Source organism: Hylobates moloch, unplaced genomic scaffold, assembly GCF_009828535.3.
Source record: "Hylobates moloch isolate HMO894 unplaced genomic scaffold, HMol_V3 SCAFFOLD_12, whole genome shotgun sequence".
In the NCBI taxonomy this organism is placed as follows: domain Eukaryota; kingdom Metazoa; phylum Chordata; class Mammalia; order Primates; family Hylobatidae; genus Hylobates; species Hylobates moloch.
In genome coordinates, this window is record NW_026652287.1 from 51,520,261 (window position 1) to 51,548,177 (window position 27,917).

The 27,917-nt window shown below is 62.9% G+C and overlaps 3 protein-coding genes across 6 annotated transcripts in view; 1 reads left to right on the plus strand and 2 right to left on the minus strand.

Moving 5' to 3' along the window:
• Positions 1 to 25: 25 nt before the first annotated feature.
• On the plus strand, positions 26 to 15,238 carry SSBP4 (single stranded DNA binding protein 4). Of its 4 annotated transcripts, XM_032170159.2 has the most exons (17): positions 40 to 443; positions 8,023 to 8,095; positions 8,430 to 8,491; positions 8,575 to 8,659; positions 11,523 to 11,612; positions 12,320 to 12,379; positions 12,466 to 12,535; positions 12,673 to 12,743; positions 12,820 to 12,887; positions 13,232 to 13,277; positions 13,373 to 13,408; positions 13,502 to 13,556; positions 13,645 to 13,715; positions 13,807 to 13,885; positions 14,259 to 14,287; positions 14,383 to 14,490; positions 14,893 to 15,238. In XM_032170159.2, exons 1-17 carry the CDS (start codon positions 385 to 387, stop codon positions 14,920 to 14,922), a joined length of 1,092 nt encoding a protein of 363 aa, XP_032026050.1. In that variant the 5' UTR covers positions 40 to 384; the 3' UTR covers positions 14,923 to 15,238. The 4 variants fall into 4 exon arrangements, with proteins under 4 accessions (XP_058280695.1, XP_058280696.1, XP_032026049.1 ...); XM_058424712.1 differs by having other exon boundaries at positions 26 to 443; positions 13,373 to 13,556; positions 14,383 to 14,606; XM_058424713.1 differs by having other exon boundaries at positions 30 to 443; positions 13,373 to 13,556.
• A 252-nt stretch (positions 15,239 to 15,490) lies between these two features.
• On the minus strand, positions 15,491 to 18,841 carry ISYNA1 (inositol-3-phosphate synthase 1). The gene is made up of 11 exons (XM_032170153.2): positions 18,765 to 18,841; positions 18,533 to 18,661; positions 18,273 to 18,434; positions 17,648 to 17,780; positions 17,359 to 17,552; positions 17,007 to 17,156; positions 16,709 to 16,924; positions 16,435 to 16,599; positions 16,241 to 16,354; positions 15,947 to 16,164; positions 15,491 to 15,800 (listed from the first exon to the last, which is right to left on the minus strand). The coding sequence occupies exons 2-11, from the start codon at positions 18,650 to 18,652 to the stop codon at positions 15,596 to 15,598; spliced, it is 1,677 nt and encodes a 558-aa protein (XP_032026044.1). The 5' UTR covers positions 18,653 to 18,661; positions 18,765 to 18,841; the 3' UTR covers positions 15,491 to 15,595.
• A 6,455-nt stretch (positions 18,842 to 25,296) lies between these two features.
• ELL (elongation factor for RNA polymerase II) overlaps positions 25,297 to 27,917 on the minus strand; it is an 80,833-nt gene continuing 78,212 nt past the window's right edge. Inside the window, exons 9-12 of the mRNA XM_032170152.2 lie at positions 27,410 to 27,476; positions 26,971 to 27,142; positions 25,873 to 25,917; positions 25,297 to 25,515 (exon numbers count right to left, since the gene is read on the minus strand). Of these exons, the coding sequence (XP_032026043.1) occupies positions 25,399 to 25,515; positions 25,873 to 25,917; positions 26,971 to 27,142; positions 27,410 to 27,476 (401 nt within the window). The 3' untranslated portion in view covers positions 25,297 to 25,398. The remainder of the gene's footprint in view (positions 25,516 to 25,872; positions 25,918 to 26,970; positions 27,143 to 27,409; positions 27,477 to 27,917) is intronic.

The following is a 27,917-nucleotide window of genomic DNA, read 5'->3' on the forward strand; positions in this document are numbered from 1 at the left end:
CGTGCGCGCTCCGCCCGCGGTCCCGGCGGCGGGACCCACCCGCGCGCCCGCCATCGCCCCTTTAAGAGCGGCGCCCGCGGGCGGTGGAGAGGCAGCGGGCGGGGGCGCGCGCGGCGGGAGGAGGGGAGCGCGCGTTTCCCGGAACAGCCCGCGCGGAGGAAAGGGAGGAAAAAAAGCCACCCTGCGGCCGGGGCCGGAGCTGGAGCCGCCGCTGCCGCCGCCGCCGCGGCCGTCTGGAGCTCCCCCGCGCGGACGATGCCCGCCGTGCCCGCCCGGGGCTCGGGGCGGTGAGGCCGGGGGCGCGGGGTAGCTATGGCGACGGCGAGCGCGGCCCGCGGCGCCGCCTGACAGGTGTGGGCCCCGGCGGCGGCGGCGCGGAGCAGCATGTACGCCAAGGGGGGCAAGGGTTCGGCCGTGCCCTCCGACAGCCAGGCCCGCGAGAAGTGAGTGCGGGGCCGGGGCCGGGGCCGGGGCTCGGCGTCCGCGCTCTTCCGTGGGCTCCGGCGCGGGCGGGCACCGCACGGGGCACGTGGGCGCAGGCGGCGGGGAGCGCGGAGCCCGAGCGCGCTCGAGGGGTCGCGAGATTGGCGGGGGCGCGCGACCCCCGAGGGGCACGAGATTGGCGGGGGGCGCGCGAGACCCCAAGGGGTCGCCGGAGTTGAGGGGTGGCGGGCGACCTGAGGGGCGCTAGACGGGAGTGGACGGGCGAGACCGAGCGGCTCCGGGGGTCGCGAGATTGGCGGGGGCGCGCGAAACCCGAGGGCGCGAGATTTGAGGGGGCGCGCGAGATCCCCGAGCGGGACTCCGGGGTCGCGAGGCCTCCCCGAGACGTGGGTGCGCGAGGCTGCGGAAGCACGGGGATCGAGGTCGGGGAAGTTTTCCGGGACGAGCGAGAGTGTCGGCTCGGAGACCCCAGGCGCCTGGGGAAGAGCTGGAGAGCGGCTGGAGGGGCGCGCGGCCACCTGTCTGCCCTGGCCCCAGCAGCTGTGTGGGGCCCCTGGAGAAGCCGCATGGTTCACAGTCCAGGGGCCGGTAGGGACGACGGAGCCCCTCTCTTGATACCATCGAAGAGTGCACACTGAGGGGCCCTCTTGTTCTGGGCGTGGCTCCAGACCGTGGGGACCAGGCGCTCTGAAGCTGGCAGGGGCAGGTTCCACCGTACGGATGGAGGAAGGGTCGTGGTGGGGCTGAGGTCTCTCGGGGTGGGGAGGCAGCCAAGTGTGCTCTCCGAGTGGAGAGAATTTGAAAGGTGCTTGGGGCTGTGACCGTCCCGCAGGAAGGGCATGTGGCAGTTTGCAGTGTTGTTAAAAGTGCCCAGAGGCCGGGCGCGGTGGCTCACACCTGTAATCCCAGCACTTTGGGAGGCCGAGGTGGGAGGATCACGAGGCCAGGAGATCGAGACCATCCTGGCCAACATGGTGAAACCCCCTCTCTACTAAAAATAAAAAAATTAGCTGGGCGTGGGCGCCTGTAGTCCCAGCTACTCCGGAGGCTGAGGCAGGAGAATCGCTTGAACCCGTGGCGCAGAGGTTGCAGTGAGCCGAGATCATGCCACTGCACTCCAGCCTGGTGACAGAGCCAGATTCCGTCTCAAAAAAAAAAAAAAAAAAAGTGCCCAGGAGGAGGGGAGTCTTGTCATAGCTGTTGGGGGACTTGCAGGATCCTCGAAGTTGAGCCACCTGGAGTGGTCCGGGGTGTGGAACTGGCCACCCAAGCAGAGAGGAGGCTGGGTCAGCAGGGAGGGGTCCCATGAGGACCTGCCTTGAGGCCAGGCCAGGAGTGAGGACTTGAATGTCTGGGTGCTGGAGAGGAGCCCTGGACGTTGGCTGAGTGTCCCCCATCCTGCCTCTTCTGTCTAGGCTGACTTGGGATGCCCCACCCCTCCACAAAGATGACTGTCCCCTCTGCCCAGCCTCTGGGTCATTTTGGAGAAGAGGCTCTTCTGGCCAGAAGGTGGTAGGCAAATGATTCCCTTGCCTGTGTGCAGTTAGGAAGATGAGCTCCGTTTCCAAGCACCCTTAAACCCAAAGACTTTTTGAAATTGGCCTCTGGCTCCTGCTCAGGTTGGAAGCAGGTGTCTGCCATGGTCACCCCTGGACCCCTGGTCTGTCTCCTGTGTGTCTCCAGCCAGCTGCTGGCTCTGGAGGCAACCACCCACCCAGTGGGAATCGGGATTGTTCACTGGTTCAGCATATCTGCCCTGGGTGTCCCAGGGTGTGGCAGTCAGGAAGGCAGGCTCTGGTCGGGATGGCAGGGTCGGTGGCCCTGAAGAAGCCCCCACCCCAGCAGGGAGGCAGGTATCCAGTTACCAGGAGAAAGCAAAGTGGATGATAGATAGTGAAGGGTGAGGGGATGTCAGGTGGAGGGCACAGCAAGTGCAAAGGCCCTGAGGTGGGACCAGGAAAAGCTGCTGGGGCTGGGCCCAGGTGGAGGAAGAGGCAGCCTGCAAGAGTGCCAGATAGGCCACAGTTGGTTGTGTGTGCAGAAGTGCGCTCTGGCTCCCAGGTGGAGTGGGGCTTATGGGGTCAAGAACAGAGGCTGGGAGTCCCTGGGGATGTGGACACAGTTGTCTGAAAGAGAGTTGGGGAGGCCGGGCGTGGTGGCTCACGCCTATAATCATCCTAGCACTTTGGGAAGCCAAGGTGGGCGGATCATTTGAGGTCAGGAGTTCGAGACCAGCCTGGCCAACATGATGAAACCCCGTCTCTACTAAAAATACAAAAATTAGCCGGGCGTGGTGGCGGGTGCCTGTAATCCCAGCTACTCTGGAGGCTGAGGTGAAAGGATGGCTTGGACCTAGGAGGTAGAGGTTGCGGTGAGCTGAGATCGCGCCACTACCCTCCAGCCTGGGTGACAGGGCAAGACTCCATCTCAAAAAGAAGAACAAAAAAGAAAAACAGTGAAAGAGCTGATGGCAGCCTGGACCCAAGTAAGAAGGAAGAGATTTCATAGGTTTGAGCCGGGGGTGGTAGGGTGAGGGGGTTAGCTGCATTCCTGGCCTCCTTCCCATACTGTCCTCCCACTCCCCAACCTGCCCAGCAGAGGTGCTTTGGGGACATGGGCCTTGGGACTCAAGGCTCTCGGAAGACCCTCAGCTGCCAGTGGGGAGGCTGCAGGGCCCATCTTTGGCCAGAGCCAGCCTGCATGCTTCCATTTCACTGAGAGGGTCTCGTGTAAGTGTTGGTTTGGAGGTGAGGTTCCTCTATGAAAGAAGGCCTGGAAAACGCCAGATGGCTGCATCCCCACATTTCAACGAAAGGGACACTACGGCCCTGGAGAGGAAGCCACCTGACGAGAACTCAGCTTCTCTGGCACAGATGAGCTCTCAGAGGCAGCCCTAGGCCTCAATTTCCTCATCTGAAATGTGGACGACCCATCTTTCAGGATTTTCGCAAGGACTGGGTGGGAGCCCATAGGCAGAGCACCTGCTGGGGCAGTCACTTGGCTCTCAGGAAGTATCCGCCTCGGGCGAGCCACTTCCTGCCTCTGGGCCTCGGTTTCCTTCTCTGCGAAATGGGGTGAAGAGGTTACACTGCTCCAAACCTCGACTGTCCAGCACTGCACTTTTCTTCCTGCAATGAGCCTCATGCCTCCTAAAAATGAGGTGCTGTCTGTCCTTCCTTCTCTCTCTGGCCCCAATCCTGAGCCCCTTCTGGCTGCCCTTGGAGCCTACAGGCCTCCCCGGCTCACGCTAGGTCTCGGCCAGCTGGCTCCAGAAAGGGACCGAGTACCTGGTGGGTGCCTGCCCTCGGGGGCTCGCAGCAGATGGCAGTGACTGCGGAGTGTGGGGGCAGCAGAGTGGGCTGAGGGAGGCTGGGGTCTGAGTGGGCCACTTGCAAGAAGAGGGGCGTGTGTATATCCTTCAGCACTCGAGTGTTGCCAGGCAGGTTGAGAAGAGGTCCATGAATCACAGCCATGGTTGGTGTTGCCTGGCAGCTCGTGGGTTTCTCCCATGCTTGATTTTGAGCCGGCACATGGATGCCGGTGGCTTGTTCATCAGCCTGGCAGGTAAGCCAGGGATGGGATTCATGACTGGATGTGGTCATTTTGGGCCCTGGCTGGAAATGGCTATGAGGGGCAGGTGTGGAGGGCAGTCAGGAGAGGCCACCACTTTGCCAAGAAGCTGCCAGAGGCCTGGCCTTTAGGGTTGGCAGAGGGGAGGGAAGACGGCAAGGGTTGGAGGGTCCCTTTGGGGACAGCAGTGAGACCTAGTGACGGATGGCACGGTGACACAAAGCTGTGAGTGGCAGGTGTCTCCTGTCCCAGCAGCGTCTGTGTCCAGGAGGGTGCTGAGCAGGGAGCATCCACTGCGGCCATTCTGGGTAATTATGGTAACTCGTGTCATTACGGTGGTAGCTGTGGTACATTTCAGGCCACCAGGTGCTAGCACCTCATCCTGGCTCTGCTTCCCTGCGCAGCCTCATGCTCGCTCCAGGTCCAGGCGCCCCATGTCCTCCGAGTCTTGTGTTCCTTCTACAGGGAGAGCTGCCTGCTGCTTTTCCGGGTGCCTCCCCATGTTCCTTTCTGGCCACCTGCCTGTGTGGCACAGGGAGCCCTCATAGGCGACAGGCCCTGAGAGGTTATGCCGGCCCAGGGCAGGTGCCCGTTGAGGGGCAGGGGGCATGGGTGATTTGCATCCAGAGCCCTTTCCTATAACTGAGCTCAGGGCCCCAACCGGTAGCGCCCCCAGACCTCGCCCCCGGAGCAGTCCTCTGGGAGGGGAGGACCTTGTAGGTCCCAAAACTCCCTGGCCGAACAGCCAGGCTTCAAAACTTTTCACCCAAAACAATAATAACCCACAGTTCTTCCCTGGAGACTGAATCCTGTTTAAAATAAAAGGACTAACGTGGAAGGGAAAGCAGCAAAACCGAAAACTTCCTCTGGCCTCCCATCGCTCCCAGGATAAACTCCCAAATCCTCAGTGTGGACAGAATAGCTGCTGACCTTCATCAGTGCTTACCCCATGGCTCACCTAATCCTCCCGGCATCCCAGGAGGGGGTCCCCGGGCCAGTTTGTTCATTCACTGGGGTGACTGGGGCCCAGGATGCCCAGCTCCATTCTGAGGGCGTTGCAGTAAGCAGACTCCAAGTCCCCGCCCCACGTCAAGACACGTTCCATCGGGGCCCAAGACAGAGACTCTCAGATGGAGGAGACGGAGCAGGGTGGGGGCTTCCATGTGACAGTGAAGCCCCAATAGGTGATACTGGAGTCTCTGGGTGGAAGTGCCCCAGGCAGGGAAACAGTGCGCAAAGGCCCTGGGGTGACAGGGCAGCCAGTGTGTGGGTCGGGGTGGGGGGCGGCACAGGAGGGTTTGAACAAGGAACATGGAGGTGGGGGGAGCAGCACCTGGAGGGCACTCTGTCGTAATCCAGGTGGGAGACGGTGGGTGGCCTGGCCCAGGTGTACAGTGGAGGTGGGGAGAGGGGCCCGAATCAGGAGAGAGATTTCCTTCAGTGTTTTTTTAAATGCAGTGATGTTTGGGGACAGCTGGGTGGATCTCACACAGGTGCACTCCTGTGCGCACACCACCAGAGGCTCCTTGGACAGGATGTGTATGTAAAGGCCAAGCTGACAGTCTCTGAGCAGGGAGAGGGGAGAATGGGGAACGGGTGGGGGCTCAGGGTGTCGAGGCTGGGCCTCTAGATGTCAAGTGGACAGGGAATCCCAGGTTTGGGGAAGGTCAGGCCATAGCACCCTCTGGACAGCCTCTATTTGAAGGCGTCATCAAAACAGGACGGGCGGCCGCACAGGGAGAGCAGAGGAGAGGACAGAGCTGGTAGCCTGCGGGGGGGGGGCAGGGGAGGATAGCAGGAGAGGGCTCTGGGGGGCCACTTATGGGGACAGTCGAGGAACAGGAGACAAGGAAGGCACGTAGAACCCTTGGCAGCCCCCTCCTTCAGGAATCCCCCTGGGCCTTTTGGACAGCCATGCCCTGGGTATGGGGTACCCAGAATGCAGCCTTGGCAGGACCTCCCGCTGCCCCCGCCCTCCCGGGGCAGCTCACCAGCCTTCCTGCAACTCTGTCTTACCCCACTCTGGCCTTTCATGCCCCCTGCTCTGACCCCTAAGTGGCTGGGGTGGAAACACCTGGCAGGTGGGTTGGCACTGGGCTCCCCAGGCTGGTCGGTCTGCCCCTTGAACCTGCCCACCCTGGCCTTGTGTGCTCCCCTTCTACTGATGGACGCAGGCCTGTCAGCTACTAGCCACAGGGAAAAGCTCAGAAGCCTCTAGATGGGCCAGGGTGCCACAGAAGTGAGCTAGACAGGCGGGCCTGCAGGCCGCGGGGCTAGAAAAGTGGAGGAAGAGCAGGTGTGGGAGACTGGAGGGGTGTGAGGTCAGGATCTAGCAGGACCTGGGCTGGGGGCCCTCTCTCCAAGAGTGCTATGATGATGCAGGGGTGACCACTGGGCGCTGGGTGTCCTGCCCCATCCCTGCCCCTGGGGTGGCCTTCACAGCTCACGTGGTGCAGTGTGAGCCTGGTGCACTCTACCCTGGACTGCCTCCCCTCCCTGATGTCACCCCAGTTGCCTTTCCGTAGCCTCAGCGCCTTCTAAGCTGCCACAGAGCTCACCTCTCTTGACAGGTATTGCCTATCTCTGTCTCTCCCCTCAAGAACGTGGCCTCCAGGACAGGGGCTGGGTGTGTGCACTGCACAAAAGGCACTTCATGGATGCTAGAGGAACTAATGAAGAAGTGAATGAATGAAAGAAGGGAGGCAGGATGAGATTTGGGGCAAGGGCAGTGCCCGTGAGGACCAGGTGGGACAGGAAATCCCCGTGTTCTCTAGGGGCCGGGGCAGGAACAGGAGGGCTGGAAATCTGAAAGGGACCTGGGGGGCCTGATGGGTGGTGGGTGCTGGGATTGGAGCAGCCTAGCTGGGAGGGAGCAGAGCGTGAGTCAAAGGAAGGTTATTTTAGGATGGGGCCGGCAGCCAGAGAGGGCGGTGCAGCTGAGCTGGAGGCGGCTGGAAGGGCCCCCACGCCTGCCTGCTTCTCGCCTCTAGGGCTCAGCCTCAGGCTGGCCCTCTGGTACCCTGTCTTGAATCTAAGAGTCCCCCAACCCCCAGCAGACTCTCGTGGGTCCCTAGCTGGGCAGTACAAGAGCTCTGAGCGGGGAGCAGCTCAGTTCTAGGGAGGTCCAGAAGGGCTGGTGCCACAGGACTGGGCGACCCTTTGGATAGGGGGTTTGTCCTCTGCTCTCTGGTGTGGCAGCTGGACTGGAGTGGGGTGGACAGTCCGGCCTCCCCCTGTGACCTGCAGAGGGCCGTGCTGGAGCCACCTGGCTGGGTGAGGGTGGCCCAGGTCCAAGCTCTTGGGGTGCGCAGTGGTTGAGAGGGTGAGTCCAGGGGTCCCTGGCAGGCTGGGGACTCGCAGAGCCCTGTGGGCGTTTGGGTAGGGCGGCACCACTGCAGACATGGCACTGCAGGCCCTACCTCCCCTGGCCCCCCACCTCCATTCCCCAGACACTGCCCCAGGCTCAGCACTGCCCTGTCTGGGGACGGTCTGCAGAAAGGGTCGAGACCACCATGGTGGATGGGCATCTCTTCCCCAAGGAAGAGATGGGGTCCAGGGACTGCGGGGGATGTGGGGCGGAGGGCCCCTTCCCTCCTTCCTTCCTGGGCTGGGGAGACTGGGGATGAGTTTGGAGGTGGGCCCTGAGCACACTACATGGCCCAGGGTGCCAGTGGTCGTCCCCACCCCACACACACTCAGGAATGACACTCCTCTATGGAGGAGACCTCCCCAGCGCTGAGGCCTCTCTGGAGTCTGTGTTGGCAGGACAGGGCCAGGACTTGGTCCTTGAGGGAGCGCGGAACACAGCTGAATTCGGCCCGGAATTGGGGGTCAGGGATGCCTGGGAGGGGCCTGCAGGACGTAGATGGGTAACTATGAGCTGTCCCTGCTGAGCAGCTGGTGGGGAGGCCACCTTTCCACCCGCCCTCCTGAGAGATGATGGAAGGGCTTTGGGGTGGGCCCTTGCCTTGGAGAGCCTGAGCCCCCTGGGCTGCCTCGCCCCCGCAGGTTGGCGCTGTATGTCTATGAGTACTTGCTGCACATCGGTGCCCAGAAGTCAGCCCAGACCTTCCTGTCTGAGGTAAGCCGCTGCCTCCAGCCTGGCCCTCCCTCCTCACCCACACCCGGGGGGGTCCTCCTCCAATTCCACTGGGGATCCAGGGCGTGGGTGGGCCCGCGTTGTCGCTCTGATGGCCCTGGGAACTGAGGGCTCCGCGGGGTCTGGGCCTTGGGCTGGCATCCAGGCATCTGGTCCGCATGCCCAGCTGGAACCTGCCACACATCCTGGGACCCTGTGCCCACCGTTACCCTTCCCTCCCCACTCCCTCCCTGCCCAGATGTTCTCTGGGCACCCTGCTGCGTGGTGGGGCAGGGTCAGGTAGGGCCACCCCCTCACCACCTTCCTCTCCCTGCAGATCCGATGGGAGAAGAACATCACGCTGGGGGAGCCCCCCGGGTTCCTGCACTCTTGGTGGTGGTACGTGCTGGGCTGCTGTGGGTGGGCTGTGAAAGGGGGTTGAGAGAGGCACGTGGAGCAACCATCTTCCCCTGCGGCCACAGCGTCTTCTGGGACCTGTACTGCGCGGCGCCTGACCGAAGAGAGGCCTGCGAGCACTCCGGCGAGGCCAAGGCCTTCCAGGACTATGTGAGTCCTGGCCCCAGGGACTCAGGGGCTCCAGGGCGGGAGGTCTGCTGGGCCTGTGGCTGGGGAGGTGGGGTGGGGGGCTGCACAGCCAGAGGAGGGCTGGGGATGGTGGCAGTTTGGGGTTAACAGGCAGAGTTGCAGCTGCCACTCAGGCTCTTGGCCACTTCTGGGGGTCCCTCCACCCTCCACTTGGTCCAGGGTCACTCACAGAGTAAGGGAAAGCTCTTTTCCACTGCACCACGCTTCTGAGGGTCCCCACAGCCCTCCCACCCCCATCGGGGCACTGGGGGGTGCCATTTCCCCGCCTCTCATGTGAGCCTGCGTGGAGATGGGGGAAGCTCACTGCCTTCCCCCTCCTCTGCCGTGTGTGCGTTGGGGGCCACTGCTGCTCCTCTGAGCGGGGAGCCCAGGTCAGGGTGCCTGATGGGCCAGGCACTGGGACACTTTCTGACCTTGCCGGGTACCTGGAGCTGCCCACTCCCTCTCTGCTGTCATTTTCCCTCTGGGTTGGAAAAGGTCAGAGGCCGGCCTGGAGTGGAGGCTGCCTGGCTAACAGCAGGGGATGGCAGCCTCCTGTTGTCATGGGGCAGCAGATGGCAGCCCTTCCCTTCATCCTCTGCGCTGGGCCACCTGGCCCCCCCTGTTGGGTCTGAGGGGGAGGTGCGGGCTCTGCCGGTGGGCGTCTGGGGGGCGCCAGTCCCGCCCACCCCCTGCCCCCTGTGCGCCGGAGCGCAGGCCCCAGCAAGGCAGAGGCGGCCCGAGGGGTGGGGCGCCCATGTCTCTGAAGATACCTCCAGCACTCTGCATGAGAGCTGGGCACGCTGAAGCCCTCCTGGCGTCACTGCTGTTCACCCCCAATGGTGTCCCACTACTCGTGTGTGGTCCCCTTGTCCTAGTCCCGCTAGATCTGGGGCCCTGGGGGTGTCTGGAGCTGTGGACTTGGGCGACTCTGCCCCCATCCCTGCCGTCTGGGTCTAGCATCCTCTCTGGGCGCCCCCCGCCGGGCCAGGAGGGCTGAGCTGGCGAGTCGGCGTGAACGCGCTTCCCAGGCGCGCAGCGGTTACCATGGCAGCGCCGGCGCAGAGCGTAGACCGCAGGGCCCAGGGCGGAGGCCGCCCAAGCCCTGGGGTGACCGAATCCCCGCGGGGACTCGCCATGCCGGGCCGTCGCCTCCGTTGCTCTCGCTCTAACTCGGGGCGCCTTGCCCGCCGAACCCGCATGGAGGCGGCCCCTTCCTCTCGCGCCTTTCTCTCGCCCTCCGAAGCGGGGGCGGGGTGGGGCTCTGTCCGCCCCTCCCTGGCTGCCTGCCGACCTTGGCGTCTCCAGGAAACGCCGGAGCGCCCAGCCCATCGCCATGGCAACGCGGGCCGGGCCGGCTCCTCTTCAGGGATGATTGACGTAGGGGGTCTGGCCCGGGCCAAGCGCCGGGGAGGGCGCGCCGCCCGGGATTAACTGCTCAGGGCCTAGAGTTGGGAAGCTGCAGGGCGCAGGGGGCGGGGGGGTGCGGTGGAGCGTCCCCGACTAGGAAACGCTCAGGCACCCGCCGTGGCCCGAGAGGGGGTTGCCCTCCCTGCGGGGTAGATAGACACAGGGCTCAAAGGTGCCCCCTCCCCACCCTCCGGGAGTGGACCGGAGGGGCCGCCTGGGAGCGCAGCTGCTCCAGGCCATTGTGTTTACGGGAGGGGGCGGGGTGGGGGCCAGAGCCCAGAGGGGACCTTGCAGTTTGGAACTGAGAAAGTGGCACAGGAGTGGTCCCCTAGGGCACGAGGGCTTTCGAAGGATTTGTTCTGGGCCTTGGGAGTGCTCTCCGTCACGGTGGGCTTAGGGGGCTCCCACCTCCACCCCCTCCCCCAGCTTAGGACCCTGGCGGGAGGCTTGAGGCTAACCTCAGAGAAGGGGCAGGAAGGGGCCAGCCCGCAGCCCCACAGGGGGAGGGAGGATTTCTCCAGGGGCCCTCCTCTAGGCAGGGGGCTCCTTGCAGCAGTCTCTGAGGGCAGGAAACGCTGTGTGACTGCAGGCAGAGTGCTCAACCTCTCTGAGCCCAAGTGGCTGTAGTTCATGCCACAAACACCTGAGTGTCCCTGTGTGCTGGCTTGGGCCAACCCCAGAGAGAGCCCATCCCGTTCTTTTTGGGGTTTGGGGCTTGGCCTGGACCATACAGACAGGGGCCAGGAGAGAAGTTCTCCCCTCCCTGTCCCCAGAGGTGTCCCTCTGCCCTCATAGACCGGGCCCCCCTCCCCACTTCACATCCCCCTTCCCACCTTCCCCTGCCAGACCCTGTAGGCCCCATAGCAGACAGGTCTAGAACCTGGTCCCCGGCCAGGTCTGCGCTGCCACCAGAATTTCTGGCAGATACAGGAAGCCCCCTCTCCAGCACCCTGTCTTGTCCCCTTCTTGATCTGAGAGGCTGGGGGATGGGGACCCCACCCCAGAATCCTGCTTTTCCCCCTCCCTCCTGAACGAAGGGTGGGGTGGGGCAGGGGTCTACACCTGCTCTAAGGTAGAGCCTTCAGGGAGGCTCTTGAAACTGCCGGTATATTTGTGTGTATGTTTATTTGGGGTGTCCTGAGTAGAGTTGGGGACCCAGCTGAGCTGCCCTGCCAGCCAGGACAATGCAGGGCCAGTTGGGATGGGTCTGGAGTGGGGAGCAGGTCTGTGAGAGATGAGGGCAACACTGGGTCTTGGGTCCAACAGGGTCTTCAGACCCACAGATCCTCAGGCTGACAACCCCAGTGTGCTCACTGACCAATGCCAGCTCGCTGTCCCATGGGGCCAGCCACCTGCAGACAGGAGGGGGCACACCCCAGGTAGGAAATGTCCAAGTGTCCTGACCTGGCCCTTTGGGTTTCCTGCACCCCTACAGAGTGCTGCAGCCGCCCCCAGCCCTGTGATGGGGAGTATGGCCCCAGGTGACGCAATGGCTGCAGGCCCCATGGCTGCTGGCTTCTTCCAGGTATGACCCCGGCTGGAATCCACTGGCCCCCAACTGTGGCTGAACATGCGTTTGAGGGTAGGGGTTCCCACGTGGGAAGAGATCATGAGGCCGGCAGGCTGGAGTTGGGTGGGAGGGTCCCCTGTGCCGCAGGTGTGCCCAGGTGGGCCTTTCAGGAGCCAGTGAGGGAGGGCCCGAGTGCAGTGGAGGGTGGATGTCTGTGCGCCTGGCCTGCACATGTGTGCGCACAGCGTGCTTGGGGATGCAGTGGCCACAGTGGTCTTGGTGACCACTGGTGCCTGAGTCCTGCCCTGAAGCCTTCCCACAGGGTCCCTGTCCCATAGGCTGGCCCACCCCTCTGCCTCCATGGAGCACCTCCCCTCCTCAGCCAAACCCAGTAGGGCCTCACTCCCCCCAACCCACCTGGTTCTGTCCTTCTAGGGCCCCCCCGGCTCCCACCCATCCCCCCACAACCCCAATGCCTCCATAATGGGGCTTCACGGTCAGGTAAGGAGCTGTGGTGCCTGCCCCTCACACACACACATCCCCCCGCCCCAGCGCCGCCCCCTCACGCCATGATGTCCTGGCTGGCGCCAGCCGACCAGGCTTTGCTGGCTGGTTCTGGAGGAGGGGGCTCCCCAGGTTGGGGGCCCCAGCATAGCAGAAATGGGATAGCTTTGGGGACCAGAGGGTGAGGGGAGGTGCTGATCCCCGCCCACCTCTTCCAGCCCTTCATGTCACCGCGCTTCCCAGGGGGCCCCCGGCCCACCCTGCGGATGCCGAGTCAGGTGAGAAAGGGATGAGGGGAGGGGGGGCAGGAGCTGGGCCGGGGAGGGAGCACCCCACACTCAGTGCCGCCGCACCCCCTCCGCAGCCTCCCGCAGGCCTCCCCGGCTCCCAGCCCCTCCTCCCTGGCGCCATGGAGCCCTCCCCACGAGCCCAGGGTGAGTAGGGAAGCTCCAGCCCCTATCCTGCCATCAATCAGAATTCCAGCTCTCAGAGCCCCGACCTTGCTGCCTCCCCACTGTCCACACTGGGGAATGGTCCAGGTCCAAGTCCCCTTCCTTCTGCCCCACCCCAGGGCATCCGAGCATGGGCGGCCCAATGCAGAGGGTGACGCCTCCTCGTGGCATGGCCAGCGTGGGGCCCCAGGTAAGAGTGGAGCCCTGGTGGGTGGGGCCTTCGGGCTGTCCCCGGTCTGCCCCTAACAGCCCCTTTGCTTCCGCAGAGCTATGGAGGCGGCATGCGACCCCCACCCAACTCCCTTGCCGGCCCAGGCCTGCCTGCCATGAACATGTAAGACCCTTGGGGACCCTAGGAGTGTGCAGTTCGCAGGCCACCACCAGCTTCATGGCTGGGTCAGCTGGGGCAGGCCCTGAATCCTCAGGACAGCCTTGGATATTGTTTATTTCATGGCCACTGTTGAGGGGAAACTGAGACTTGAAGTAGCAGTTAGTCCCCTGGGGCCAGTGATGGGTTGGGATTGGAACCTGGCAGCTCATGGTGGCCACTTTTCCAGCAACATCTGCTGCTCTGTGGTCTGTCTGGGGATACAGTGGAGCAGGGTGTGCGGGGTGTGTGGTGAGGGTTGTGATCCACATGGACTAGCCCCAGAGTCTGTCATCCACGGTCTCTTCCAGGGGCCCAGGAGTTCGTGGCCCGTGGGCCAGCCCCAGTGGAAACTCGGTGAGCCTTTGGCTGGGTGGGCAGGCCTGGGGCGGGGTGGGAGGGGCACTGGGTGAGCCACCTGGCTGACCGCTCACAGCTGCCCCTGTCCCCAGATCCCCTACTCCTCCTCATCCCCTGGCAGCTACACGGTAAGTCTGAGCAAAGCTGGGTCACCCCTGGGCAGGGGCTGTGGGATGGCAGATGAGGGGCCATTTCTCACGGTTCCTGTCTCCTGTGTGCAGGGACCCCCAGGAGGAGGTGGGCCCCCTGGAACACCCATCATGCCTAGCCCTGGAGGTATGGCCTAGGCAGAGGCGGGGTGTGCGAGGGTGGGTGTGCTTGGGGGAAACCCCGTCACACCTGGCACCCTCCTGGTCTCCCCCAGATTCCACCAACTCCAGCGAAAACATGTACACTATCATGAACTCCATCGGGCCGGGCGCCGGCAGGGCTAATGTGAGTGGGGGCTTGCGGGGGTGCTTCTCGAGGCGGTGACCCCACTTGGGGAATGGGTGGCCTGAGTCCCACGCTGTCCCCATGCCCGCAGTTCCCGCTCGGCCCTGGCCCGGAGGGCCCCATGGCCGCCATGAGCGCGATGGAGCCTCACCACGTGAACGGATCCCTGGGTGAGTGGGCGTCCCTGCTCCTGCCCACGTTGCCTTCCGGGTCCGTGCGCTCCCTGGCTGCCTCCCCCCGCCGTCAGCCCGCCTGCCGGGTGGAGGCGTCTAGTGGCGTCCTGAGACCCCCGGGGGCCGCTCAGTGACAGGGGCTGCCCAGAGCTGGAGGGGGATCCAGCGACCAAACCAGAGGATGCACTGACCGCCCCTCCCCGCCCCAGGCCCAACCCTCCACCTGGCCTCAGTCCCGGGGTTCCTGGCGGGCTGTGCGGGGTGGGGGCGCGGCGGCAGGGGAAGGTCGCGAGGGTCGTCGGCCCCTGGAGGCCGGGGGGCCTGGCGCCAGCACGTCTGAGCCCGTGCCCGTGTCTGTCCGTGTCTGTAGGCTCGGGCGACATGGACGGGTTGCCGAAGGTAAGGAGGCAGCGCTCCTGCCGGGGGTGGGATCCGGGGGGGCGGCGGGGAGGGGGCGGGGCAGGGAGTTGCGCGCTGACCGCAGCCGCCCCCAGAGCTCCCCCGGCGCCGTGGCCGGCCTGAGCAACGCCCCGGGCACCCCGCGGGACGACGGCGAGATGGCGGCCGCCGGGACCTTCCTGCACCCGTTCCCGAGCGAAAGCGTAAGCGACTGCGTCGACTCCCCCCCCGCGGCGGCGTCGGGCCGGAGGGGCCTGGCGGGCAGGCCCCGGCGGGGCGGCCGGGGGGCCAGAGCAAGACCGTGACCGCGGCGGGCCAGGTGGGGGGGCGGCCGCGGCATCCTTCCCCTCTCCTCAACCTCTCCCCATCCCCCCCACCACCTCCCGCTCCTATTTCATCGTCCCGATCCCATCCGCCCCCACCTCGGGACCCGCGCCCCAGGGCGGCCTTCCCATGCATCGCCCCTCCCCCGTTCACTCCTGTCCCCACCCCATGTCTGCCCAGGACCCAGCCCTGCCTTGTCCCCCATTGTCCCTGGGGGCGGGTCCCAGCCTCTTCCGGAGCTGAACTCGGCCCCTGCGCGCTGCCCCCTCCTCTCTCCGCAGTACTCGCCAGGGATGACCATGAGCGTGTGATGGGGTGGCAGCCCCGGGCCTCTCTGCGGGCCTAGGCTTCTGCCCAGCGCCCCTGCTCAGGGCGAGGGGCTGAGGTCACACCTCGGGCACCTGGACTCCTGGCCAATCAAGGCTTGCCCAGCTGGGAGGCCCCACACGAAAGACTCTTACCATTTTATTAAAAACGCAAGGACCTCAGAGACGTTCTTTTCTGTATGGACCCTTCCTGCCATTTGTATTTTGTCCCAGAGAGAAAGGCTCTTTGGGGGGCCCCTCTCCCCAGGACGTCAAGGGGTGGAGCCCATCAATAAATGGAAGCTGGTTTTGGTTTTTGGTAGCTTGTCTCAGATTCCCTTTTTGGTCTTCTGCCACCACACCCTCCACCCTGTGGTCTTGTTCCGCCCCCGCCCCCATTTAGCCCCACCTTTGAGGACTGGGGGCAGAGCAAGGCTCCAGGTTCTGGGCTCTCCCTGGGAGTTGGGGTGATGACCATGGGCAGAGGGGGTGGGACTGAAGCTGGGCGCTCAAGAGTCAGGGAAGTAGAGGGAGGCAGAGTCAGGTCACAGGCCCCAAGAACCCCAGGTGGAAGGAGGGCTAAAAGTGGCAGCGCCTTTATTGTCTTTGTGAGGGCCTTCAAGGTAGGGTCCTGGGGGGCAGCGGGGAGGAAGAGCCGGGAAACTGTGTGACCAGGGCCTCAGATGGTGGGCATCGGGGGCTCCTCCACTTGCAGATGCCCATTGGCATCACCGGTGCAGCCATTGGTAGCGGGTACCGGTCCTTTCTTGTTCAACACAGGGTAGGTGGTAGCCACGGGTCCGACTCGCTTGAGGCCGGGCCCTGGGCGCTCCATCTTGTGCTCCAGGAGCATGTGGTTCTGTGGCGGGAGCCCCACGCAGGCCCTGGAGAGGCCACACAGCTTAGCAGAGCCAGACACCCCACAGGCAGAAGGGGGGGTATCCCTGCGCCTACAGCCCCCCAAGCCCTGTGCATAGCTTAGCCAGGGGGTATCTGGGCCCCGGGCGGGAACCTGGAGGCTAGGGTGCACCTGAGGATGTTCTCGATGCAGCTGCGCTGACGGAAAAGCGCATTGACCACCGGGCTGCCCGGCGGCACCAGTGGCGCCTTGAAGAGGAAGCTGAGCAGAGACAGCACGGGGTGAAAGGTCTGCGGCTCGGGGTCCATGTCAGTGCAGAAGCTCACGCGCTGGCACAGCTCGGTCAGCAGCGCCAGGTCCAGCATGATGGGTGCGGCCAGCAGCGAGTCCTGCGGGGCAGGTGGGTCAGATGGGGGCGGTGGCCAAGCCCTGCCTCCCATAGCAGCCCCTGAGGCCGCGCCGCACCTCGCACGTGTTGTGCAGCACCAGTGTGTTGGTTCCGCCCAGCATCAGCTCCGAGGTATACTCATCCAGCGCGCGCTTGCTGTCTCCCACGTACGGCACATACTTGATGACCACCTGGAGTGCAGCAGGAGTTTGCCCGGGTCCCTGCCACCCCTCGCCGGGCAACCCCGCGCCCGCGCCCGCGCCCCACGCACGCAGTGGTCAGGCTCCTCGCCGGGTGTATAGAGCACTGGGTTGCTCTGCACCATGTCATCCACCACGTTGCTCTTGGACACCTCCTTAGAGCGGAACTGCAATGGCGCCGACAGGTTCTCCCCATCGTTGTTGCCCAGGTGGTTGTAACTCACGATGGACATGGTCTGTGGGTACAAGGAAGCCCCAGCAGCTGCAGGCTCTGCGGCCCCACAAGCCAGGTGCTTGCGGCCCAGGCCCCCTTCCTGCACTCGGCAGCCCCCTAGGCCCACGCACCTTGAGGCCGGAGCCAATGAGGAAGTCCACGAGCACGGACTTGACTTTGGTCTGGCCTGACTTGAAGTCATCTCCGCCCACAAAAACCCGGCGCTGCCACGCGAGCTCAAGGGCTCCAGGCACCAGGGTGTTCTGCGGGGACCCATTGAGGAAGGCACAGCCCTCCAGGATGCTGGCCACAGCGAAGAGCGTGGAGGGCGACACCTCCAGACCAAGCTGTGGGCAAGGCGGGCAGTCAGCACAGAGCTGTGTTTGGGACTGGCCCTGCCTGACCTGCTCCACCCGGGCGTGCGCCCACCTCAATGGTGCGCAGCAGGTTCTCGGCTGTGTCGTTGAGGCCTGGAATCACCTCACAGAAGCGCTCCGTGTTCGCCGTCCACAGCACGATGACTTTGTCCAGCCCCGCGCTAGACCGGAAGTCTCGGATGTCCCTGCGGATCTGCTCCAGCTGTGGGTTGGATGGAGAGGGTGTGGGGAGGATGGAGGGTGTAGGGAAGTTGGTTGTACATGCTCTCGGACTCACAGAGGCCTGGGCCACTCAGTTCCCCGGGTGTCAAGTGAGGCCTGGATTCGCGGGGTGGGGCAAAAAGGGGGAACCAAGTGGCGAAGAACAAGTGGCAGGGAGCAAGGGATGCGGGATGGGACAGCACCTGCTGCGCACGCGAGCCTGGGATGAGGTTGTCCGCGCGCGCGCTCTGGTTGGCCGCGATGAATTCGGGGATGTAAACAGAAGGCCGGGGCCGCAGGGCCTCCATGTGCGGCCACAGTTGCTCCTGCAGCCCCCAATCCAGCACCTTCGCGCGCCGCATCGCCTCGGCCAGGTTCAGCGACGAGATGTCCCAGCCTGGGGGGACCCTCACACTCGACCCTGCCCGGATCCTGGGCCCCTCCAGACCCCATCTCCCATCCCGCCCCACCCCGGCCCAGGGCTCTGCCCACCATCGAACACGAGGTCGTTGGGCGCCACCATGGGCAGCAGCGTGCTGAAGGGGACGAACACCTCCTGGCCCTCGGCGTCCAGGCCCAGGCTCACGGTGCCCGCCTGAGTCAGCGAGCCGTAGTAGTTGGCCTCCTGGGGGGCAGCAGACACGGTGAGGTGACGGGTGGGAGTGGCGAAGGGGCCGCGACCCGGCCTGGGCCCCACCTAGGCTCTCAAGCCCTGCCCCACTTTCGGGCATTTTTCAGTTCCAGGCTCCCAGCCAGGACGGAAGCCGCTGCCCCCAGGCCCCTCCCCCGAGACCTCCGGCACCTTAAGCTCCGCCCTGTAAGACTCCCGAGGAGCCCCCGCTACCTCGCGAAACCCCTCCCCGGGGTCCGCCTGCAGCCAGGCCCCGCCCCCTACAAGCCCTCCCGCCCCACAGAGCTTCGCCCCCTGCAGGTCCCTCGCCCACTACAGGCCTCCAGCCCCGGGCAGGTCCCTCGCCCCTGCAGCCCGCCGCCCCGCAGAACCCCGCCCCCTACAGCCCCCCCGGTCCCGCAGAGCCCCGCCCCCTGCAGGCTCCCGCCCCGGCCCGCAAGGACTCCCACCAAGCCTCCCTACCCACCACGCCCCTCCCGCCCCCACCTTGCGGCCGCTGCGCGTGGGCCAGGACAGACGCAGTCGGTTGGCCAGCACCGCGGCGGTGAGTGTGGAGCCGTTGTTCCCGCCCCAGCCGACAAGCATGACCCCGAGCCGGGGCACCTGCCGGGCGGTCCGGAAGGTGAAGCGCGTGGACGTGGGGTGCACCTGAAGACAGACCGCGCAGTGAACCCCGGGTCCCGTGCCCTTCTCCCCGCGCCGCCCCACTCTCCCCAGCACGCCTCCTTCCCCAGCCCCCGGTCCACCTTGAGAACGCCACCCTCGCGGCTGACGCGCGTCGTCCGGTACTCGTATTGCGCCTCGATGGCCTCGGGGCCGTAGACCACGTCCGGGCTCTCGACGAGGAACTGGGCGGCGGCCTCCATCGCGGCGGGCTGGGGGCCCGGGGTGAGCTGGGGGTCAGCGGGGACTCTAAGCGGCCGGGCCAAGCCAGCCTGGGTCCCCACGGAGGCCGTCCCCGCCCCGAACCGCACTCACCGGCGCAGAGTCGACTCAGGCAGCGGGCGGTGGACAGCGCGGGCTCTCAGGCGCGCGACCTCCGGAGAAAAGCGCTGCGGCCCCTCCCCCGCCCCGCCCCCTTCCCCGCCTCTCCCGCGCCGGGGGGGAGGGGCCCAACGTCTGGAGACCCCGGTTCGAGGCCCGACAACCCAGAGCCACCGTGGCCATCGGGTCCCCGTCTGGCGGAAGTGGCCAGGCGTCCACGAGCGCGGCGCGTATAGGTTCACCTCACTCGCTCCGCAGCCCCCAGGGGCTCATGGCTGCCTATTCCCCCTTTACAAGAGGACAATGAGGCTGCCAGGGGGTGGAGCTGGGCAGGGAAGCTGGGCCTCCGGGGGGTAGGAGGTCTAGGTCAGAGACACTGCAGGGGAAACAGGCAGAGGACCAGAACTCCAAAGCCAGAATCTCCTCGGAGCCACGCTGCCACCTACTCCCCCTTCGTGGGCAGCAGCACCTACCAGGCAGTCCCAACCCCTGGCTCCGCATGTCCGCTCCCATCCATCTCGGGGGACAAAGTCACTCTGTCCCCACGGGACTCACAAGGATGGGGCCTGTTTGGCCTGTTTCCCCACCTGCAGCAGGAGGGCTTGGCAGGAGTGGGCCGAATGGGGAGGCTGTTCGCTGGAAAGGGGAGGGGATGCACAGGCGGGCAGGGCCGAGGCAGGGGAAGAATGAGGCCTGCACTGCAGGGCGCCCCCCTCATGCGCGCTGATAAGGGAGCGTGGGAACCCAGCGGGCAGGCCGGGGCAGCTCCCCCAGGAACTTTCCAAAACAAGCGCCTGGAGGCCGGAAAGTTTCCACCACTGGAGCTGGCCCAAAAGGTGGATAGTTGGGAACGTTTGCAAGAGACAGGGCCTGACCTTGGAGGATGAGGGCTTAAGACTCTGGGTCCAGGCCTCACCCTCAAAGGGGCCCCAGTCTGAGGGAGTTGGAAGTGGACTGGGACACCCCCGTCCCCAGTGGGTGGGAACTCACAGGCAGGGCCCCTGCAAGACAGGCTCCCCAGATGAGGGGGCTGCTAGCAAGGGTTTTGAGACATGAAGAGGAGTTCGCTGAAAGAAAACTACAGGCCAAGCCACCTAAGCCACCCGGACAGGGCAGATGAAAAATTGGACTACGTGGGAGGCAGTTTGGGGTCTTGGGCAGACCCTGAGGGCTGGGAATAGGGAGTGTGAAAGAGTATTTGGTGTTTGTTCCTGGTTCTTGGTTAGACACTGAGCTCAATCACCAGCGGCCAATGATTTAATCAATCACATATATGCAAATGAGACGGTTGGGGCTCAGAACACAGAAACTCACCCGCCCTCAAGTATAGGGACTTGGCCTGCCCAGCGCTTTGATGAGGGCATTGGAAAGCTCAGAATCCAGTCTCTCCGACCTTATCCTGCCCTCCTGCCTCTAGCCCCTTTCTCCCCTGGAAACCATAGAAACCAGAATTCCTCTTCTCCAAGGCAGGTCAGAGAAACTGGAGCCCTTCTCCCCTAAAAAAAAAAAAGCCACAAAGCTGGCAAAGGACACTCTGCCTGCTCCCTTGAAGACCCTCATTCCAGGAGGGTCCTGCCCATACCCTGGAGGAAGGAATGCTACCCAGAGTCCAGGAAGTCTGGGCAGGCTGGCCCCCCTCCCCCTCCCAGTCTGCTCCCTTTAAGATCTACAAAGTGTTTCATCACATTGATACACATTCTTCATAGAACCTAAGCCGAAAAATAGGCAGTCAGCCAGGCACGGTGGCTCATGCCTGTAATCCTAGCACTTTGGGAGGTCAAAGCGGGCGGATCACTTGAGCCCAGGAGTTTGAGACCAACCTGGGCAACACGGGGAAACCCCGTCTCAATACAAACAACAAAAAAATAGCCGGGCTTGGTGGTGCACGCCTGTAGTCCAGCTGCGTGGGAGGCTGAGGTGGGAGGATCACCTGAGCTCAGGAGGTGTAGGCTGCAGTGAGCTGTGACTGTACCACTGCGCTCCAGCCTGGGCAACAGAGTAAGACCCTGTCTCAAAAGAAAAAAAAAAATGGGGTTTAGGGGAAAATATGGAGGCGCTGGGAGAGTGGCATGCCTGGAAAAGGCATGGAAGCTTCACGGCCCGCCCCATACCTTGCCCTTTGCGCCTTCTCCATTTGGCTGTGAGCATTTTCCGGAGTTCTGTGAGCTGTTCCAGCAAATTACCAAACCTGAAGTGGGGGTCGTGGGAACTCGCAATTTATTAGCCTGCTTGCCAGAAGTATAGGTGGCATCTGACATGGGTGCAGCCCCGTGGGACTGACCCCCATAACTTGTGGAGTCCCATACCATCTCTGGGAATGGAACTGTTGGACATCCTGTAGGTATCAGAGGATCAGAGAATCGGGGAGCTTGTGCCTCGAGGCGACACGTGATTCAGGAACCTGTGTAGTTGAGAGACATGAGGAAGGTCCCAAGACCCAGCCCCGGGGAGCCTGTGTTCACAGGGCCACCTGTAGGGGGTGCCGGAGGATGGGAGCTGGCACAGGGCAGCTGGAGGGAATCGGCGTAGAGGCTAGGCTGCTTCCACTCTCAGCAGTTGACAAGGCCTAAGGAGAGGGTTTGGCCCCTACAGTCAGGCCTGGGTGTGCTGAAGTCAGTGGTGAGATGCACTGTCATTCCCCAGCGAAGTGTGGGCTCCCTGAAGGCAGGGATGAGGCTCTCTGAGTCACTGCTGTGTTGCAGAGCCCAGGCGGAGCTTGGTACAGGAGAGGGCTGCAGGAACAGGGGTGCCTGTTGAAAAAGGACAATTGAGGCCCCTGGCAGGTGGCGGAAGAGGGCTTAACAGCCCTGAGCCCCTCTCTGTCAGGGTGCCCAGGCCATGAGGGTGGGAAGGCTCTCCTGGATACCCGGGGCACTAGACTGATGGCATCCATGGCTCAGGAAGGTCAGGGGACCGACTGTGGCCTCTGCAGGCTGCGGAGGTGACGGCCAGAGTATTGCTGGGCAGTTGGCTTAGGGCTGGTGTTGGAGGGCCGGGGGAGGCAGGACCGTGAGCTGCAGGAGGTTGGTGTTGGCCCTGGGATGCTGGGACAGAGATGTTACCCTGGGAGAACAGCGTGGCCAGGCTATGCTGGGAGCAGGGTACACGCTGCCCCACAGGGCTCCATGACTTCCCCTCCCGCGTCCCTCAGATTCCTGGGTGGCCTTAGAACTTGGGCCAAGGCCACGAACGGGCAGGGAGGCCAGGCCCCACAGCTGCAGGCCCAGGACCTCTGCCCACGGTCCTATTACTAAATGCACCTCCTCTTGTCCTTGGCCGGCAGGATAAGCGTTATGTTCTCCATGGCCCCTGGCTCCAGTTCCACCTGCACCACCGCCGCTCCTGTCAGGCCTTTTCCCCATCCCCACTAGTGGCACAGGGGATGCCCCTGCCCCAGTGTGGGAAGAACAGGTAATAAAATATTACCGTTACCTGCTGCTGTTTTCATCAGAGAGAGACAGTCACAGCTGGTTTCCCCCACCCCCCAGCCCCACTCCTGTAGCCTTTGGTTCCACAGGGGGCCAAGGAATCCCAATGCTGGATTCAGCCCACCCTATCCACACCAGAGGGTACTGCTGCGCTCACACACCTGCTATGGCTCACCATCCCTCCGCCCTGACCCAGCCTGCCCCCACCCCCGCTCTCCCCGTCATCTACAGGGCCCTCTGATTTGGTCCTTTCTCAGGCAACGGCCCAGGTAGGCTGCAAACTGCCTTCTTCTCTGGTCCCAGCCAGAGCCCCTGAACAACCCTTTCTCATCACTATGGCGGCCCCAGGTCACATCACCTCCTGATGCCAGCCCACCCCCAACCACAGGACAGGGACAGTGTGCCACCACAGAAACCAGGCTGTGACACACCCACACACTACACACACACACACCCCAACCCACACCACACCCACACCACACCCCACCACATACCACACACACACACCACACCCAACACACACCACACACCCAGCACCCTAGCACACACCGCACATAACACACCCACACCCTAACACACCACCACACCCACACACCCTTACACACCCACATACACCATACCCACACACCCACCCTAACACACGTCCAGCTACACCACACCCACACGAACACACCACACAAACCCACACCCTAACACACCACGCCCCCAGATACACCACACCCACACACCACACCCACACCCTAATACACACACGTCCAGATACACCACACCCACACATCAACACACCCAGATACACCACACCCACACACCACACCCACACCTTAACACCCCTACAGACAAACCACACACACCAACACACAACCCACACCCTAACCACACCCACAGATACCCCACACCCACACATACAACACACACACCCTAACACATCACACACACTACCCACCCACACACACGACACCCAACACACACCAACACAGATATACTACACACCCACACACCCCAACACACACCACACACACAATACACACCATACACCACACACACATAGATACACCAACACCCACACACCACACACACCACACACACCAGCCAGGCAGCCTGGGCTGCCAGGTTCAGTTCAGTGAAATTTATTGGAGAATGAAAAAAGTCAGCATTCACCTGTTTAGTGTACAAAAAGGACACTAGATCTTTTAAGAAAATATTAGGAAACTGAAGACGCAGATGCCTCTTTCAATTGTAACATTTTGGCAAAAGTGGAAAGTCCTTGTAAACACCAATCCCATGGCTCAAAACAGTTTTTCTCCACAGTACAACATCAAAAGAAAAAAAATAGTATCAATAAGTTAGACCATATTTAATCAGCTAGAACTTTGTCCACCAACCCCCAAAACACAAAACTTTTCTTAGCTTCATAATTCCTTAAAAGGAGAACAAATAAACAACAAAAACAACAACAACAACAACAACAACAAAAAGGCAAATTCAACTGACAGCCCCTTGGACTGGTTCCCAGGGCAGAGGGACGGGCAGTCCCGGGCTGGGACCTCCTGAAATCATCCCACCTCACCAGTGTCTGCAGGGCTGCCTGCGGGTGACACAGCGGGGTCCAGCTGACTCTGGAGTCCCCCTGGAGCCTGCTCGACCCTTCCCCGGCCTGGCCCAAAAGAGAAAAACAACAACAGCTATTGAAACATGAAGGATCAGTTTCCTCTGAGCTCTGGGAACCCGGGGGTCCCAAAGGAGAGAGACTCTCGGGCAGGGGTGGGATGCACTGTGGGCTCTCCACAGTCAGCTCTTTGGAAGCCGTCAGGAGGCACCCTTCCACCCCCTAGTTTAGAAAAATAGACACATCTGTATTTTTGCATTTCTGCTCTCCCTGCCTGACTGCTGATGGCAGCAGTGACCCCCCATGTGATCCCTGGGCCCTGAGTCACAGCCGCCACCCCCCACCACCACCTTCCCAAGTCATGGCTTCGTTCAGCCCTAAATGGGAACACACGCCTCAGACCCCACCAGGCCCTGGGGGGTCCCCACATACGCACACTCACACACGCACACTTGCGTGGCCCCCCGATGCTTTGGGGGACACTAGACTAGGCACAGCAACAAAGCAGCAATTGGGGTATCTGCAGAGCCTGCACCCCCAGAGCAGGCAGACCCATCCTCCTGGCTCCCCAGCTCTGCCCACAGGTCCCTGGGGCCTCCCTGACCCCATGGCGCCCAGCCCTCCATCAGCCCCTCCCTGAGTGCAAACCTTGGCGGTGGCTCTGCTAAGACGACCCCAGGACCCACAAGTGGACAGAGGGACGAAGGGAGGCCAGCAGCATCGAGACCACAAGGTCTCAACAGTGTGGAATGAGCAGCAGCAGCAAATGGGAAACCGAGGACATCGCAAAGAAAAATCTGACGCCGCTGTGGCCGAGTCTCAACTTGGAGCACAGAAACACAGTGGCCCCCGACAGCTGAGGGCCTGAAATAGCAGGGCAGGCCTGGGGGCGCTGAAAGCCCTCTGCCCCCTTGGCTCTGAGCAGCTGTCTGGGGGCACTAGCTGGAGTTCTCAAAATAGCCACCCGGGCCACCCCGTTTGCTTGCTGGAGCAGAGACTCTGCCCGAGGAGGAGAGGCTGGGGACGGGGGTGCCTAAACATAGAGCCAGAGACCAGCAGAGGCCACCTGCCCAGTCCCCGCGCCCTCAGAACGCAGCTGCACCTTTTGACGGCCTCTGTAATACTGCAGGCAGGACCCAGGGCAGCGGCTAGACCCTGGGTGTCCAAGGAGAGGGAGGCACAGGTTTAGAAAAAAGATTTTGCTTCTCTTTTGTACAAAAATAGACTCAAGTCTCATTAGCAGTAGCTAAAAGTGGCTGCTTTGTATAAAACTAGAAAAGGCAGGCGCGCCACCCCAAGGGCCTAGGAGTCTTCTGGCGAGAGAGGAGGCTGAACCCGGGGGCTGCAGCCAGGGAAGAGGCAGTGGGCTTCCTGGGGAGCCCGTCATAGGCAGGGACTGCTCAGGAGGTGCAGGGAGGGCCGAGGTGGGCTTGCAGCCACCTGCCAGGGCGAGACGTTTGCAGGGGCTGCCCTAAAAGCCGGCGGTGCTGGCTCAGATGAGCATCTTCCTCGGGTTTATTTTTTTAAATAAATCCTCTCTCCCCCGCCTTTTGCTCCACCCACCCTCCCAGATCTCTGCCATCGGGGAGGGCGGCTAGGGCCAAGCCTGCAGCTGCCGCTGGTCGTACTCGGCGATGAGCCTCTTGATGTGGGCCAGCTTGCTGTGCAGGTACTCGCAGCGGTGCTTCTCCTGGCTGTAGTTGGTGTTGGTCTGTGGGACAGCACAGTCATGCTCAGGACAGAGCCACCCTGGGTGCTGCTCCCTGCTGTAAGCAGGCCAGTGCCCCGCCCCCACACCAAAAACCTGGGCTAGGTGCCCAGCAAGGAGGGTTGTCGTCCAAGGGCAGAGTGGGAGTTGGTCCCCCGCACCTCCGCAGATTGTGTGGCTGGGCCAGGATGCCACAGCTGAAGACTTGGTTGGGGGTGGCGGGGCAACTTTGGCCTCAGACTCAAAGGCTCTTCCCCCACACCCTGGAAGTAGCGGGCAGGGAGGCTGCTCTGGGCCCACCCTCCTCCCTCCAGCTCCCATGGCTCACTTGGAGCCCACACCAACACAAGAGACACTCACCTTTTTGATTTTTCGATATTCCTGCAAAATCTGCCCTCGAGTAGTCTAGAAGAAAAACAAAATTTTGAGAAAACAGAATGCATCCCCGCCTACAGGAAACCCAAATTGAGTGGTCCCAGGTGTTCTGAGAAGGGTGAGGGGTGGGAGGGTGGGGCAGCCTCAAGGACAAGGCCAAGTAATGCCCCAGGGGCCCACAGCAGCTGTAGCTCCAGAGTGGGTGGGGCATGAGGGAAAGGCTGCTGGGTCCCTTAGAGGCAAGAGCAGGTGGGGCACTGCTGTTGTGGGGGCGTGGGAAGACAAGGAAGTATCCATATCGCAGGGGGTGGGGAGGCGGTGGGGGGGTGCAGCAAAGAGGGAGGGAAGGGGAGGGAGAGATGCCCCAAGAACCCGTGGCTCCCAGCCCCTAGAACCCTATCATGAGTCGTCATCTTTGGAAGGCAAAGGGGCCTTGGCCAGGAGAGACCCCGGCATCTGATTAATCGGGGCCCAGCCCTGCAGTCAGGTCACCAGTTCCGAAAGGTGGCAGGTGGGGAGGCTGCGTCCAAGGCTATGGCTAAGGGTGGAGACTCTGTCTACACAGGGCAGCTGAAGGAGCTGCGAGCTCAAGGCCAGGGGACCACAGGAGTCCTGGTTCCCAGGACCACAGGGACCTGTCACCTCCCCCTGCTATAGTTGTGGCAGCATGGATGGGCTCCAGGGTGCTGGACAGAGCTCAGCTGTGGAGTCTCCTGAGGGTTTGGCACAGGTACCAAGAGCCCTGTGTCCTAGGCTGTGAGAGGACCCCAGGTGCTCAAACATGTGGGGATCCATGTACCCCAGCTCGCCCCCACCCAAGGAGGTGGGTCACAGCTGTCCCCACTGCAAAGGAGGCTGACAAGCTGGGCTGCCTTCAAGGACTCCCACAACAGGGCCCCAGGGCCGGGCCAGAACCATGGGGTTGCCGCATGGAGTGCACCGGGGGAGAAGCGCTGCCTGGGGAAGGGCCAGACTCTGGGGCCACCAAGCAGGCCAGTAGGCTCGTGGTGGCGATGGTACGCGCCCAAGTGGGTCCTGGCTCCCGCCAGAGCCAGGGCACAGTAGGCAGCGGGGGGGCTCTACCTCGTACTCCTCGGAGCCCTGGGAGAGCTGCCGGAGCTGGGCGTCGAGCTGCGTGAACCGCCGCGTGATGCGCTCAATGCGGGCGTGCAGGTCGCGGTACTCGCTGTACTCGGCGTTGAAGTCGTTCTTGTAGCTCTGGCGCTGCTCTGAAGAGGAGATGGCTGCATACTTCCTGAAACAGGAGAGAGGGGCCGCTGAGTGGAGGCTGGAAGGACCCAGCCTCATCTAGGCAGTGGCCATCCTGGCTTCACCAGCAGCCTGGCCTCTCGGGTGATTCCCTGGCTTATGAGGGGGCCTGGCCCAGAAGAGGCTGCTATGTTTGGAATTCACATACTCAGACTTGCAGTGGCTTCTGCCTCTGATAACCTGCAGTGCTGGGGGAGGGGGTCTGAACCCAGAAAAGGGAGGCCTGGCCTGCAGGGCCCGGACAAACACTCACAGCAAGTAGTCGGGCGTCTCCGACGTGGACGTGGGAACACTGGAAACGCTGCAGGTTCCATTTAAACCTACGAGAGCAAACACGTACCTCCTGAGTCTGTGCTCATGGCACCGGTCTGCAGGAAGCATACCAGGATGGGGACACGTGTGAAAAGTGCACACTTTGCTGCTGGAGGGACATGGAGGGACGGCAGAGGGGATGACTGTGTGGCAGGTGCAAGGGCTGAGCCCCTCGCACCTGGCAACTGTGGGCTGCTGGACCTGGACGTGCCCTCCAGGTGGTGAGCAGAGCTCAGCGTGCACCTGCGTGTCCAGGGCAAAGCCCTGCAGGACACAGAGCGCCCAGGCATCACCACAGTCACATTCTTGGCAAACAGCGGACAGGTCAGGGAACTGCAGGGCCAAAGCCTGCACAACCGGTCAGAGCTTCCCCCAGGCCAGGCCCTTGCTGCCTCCACTGACTGCATGTCAAAGGTCACTAAGCTGAAAACAAATGACCCCTGGCTTGA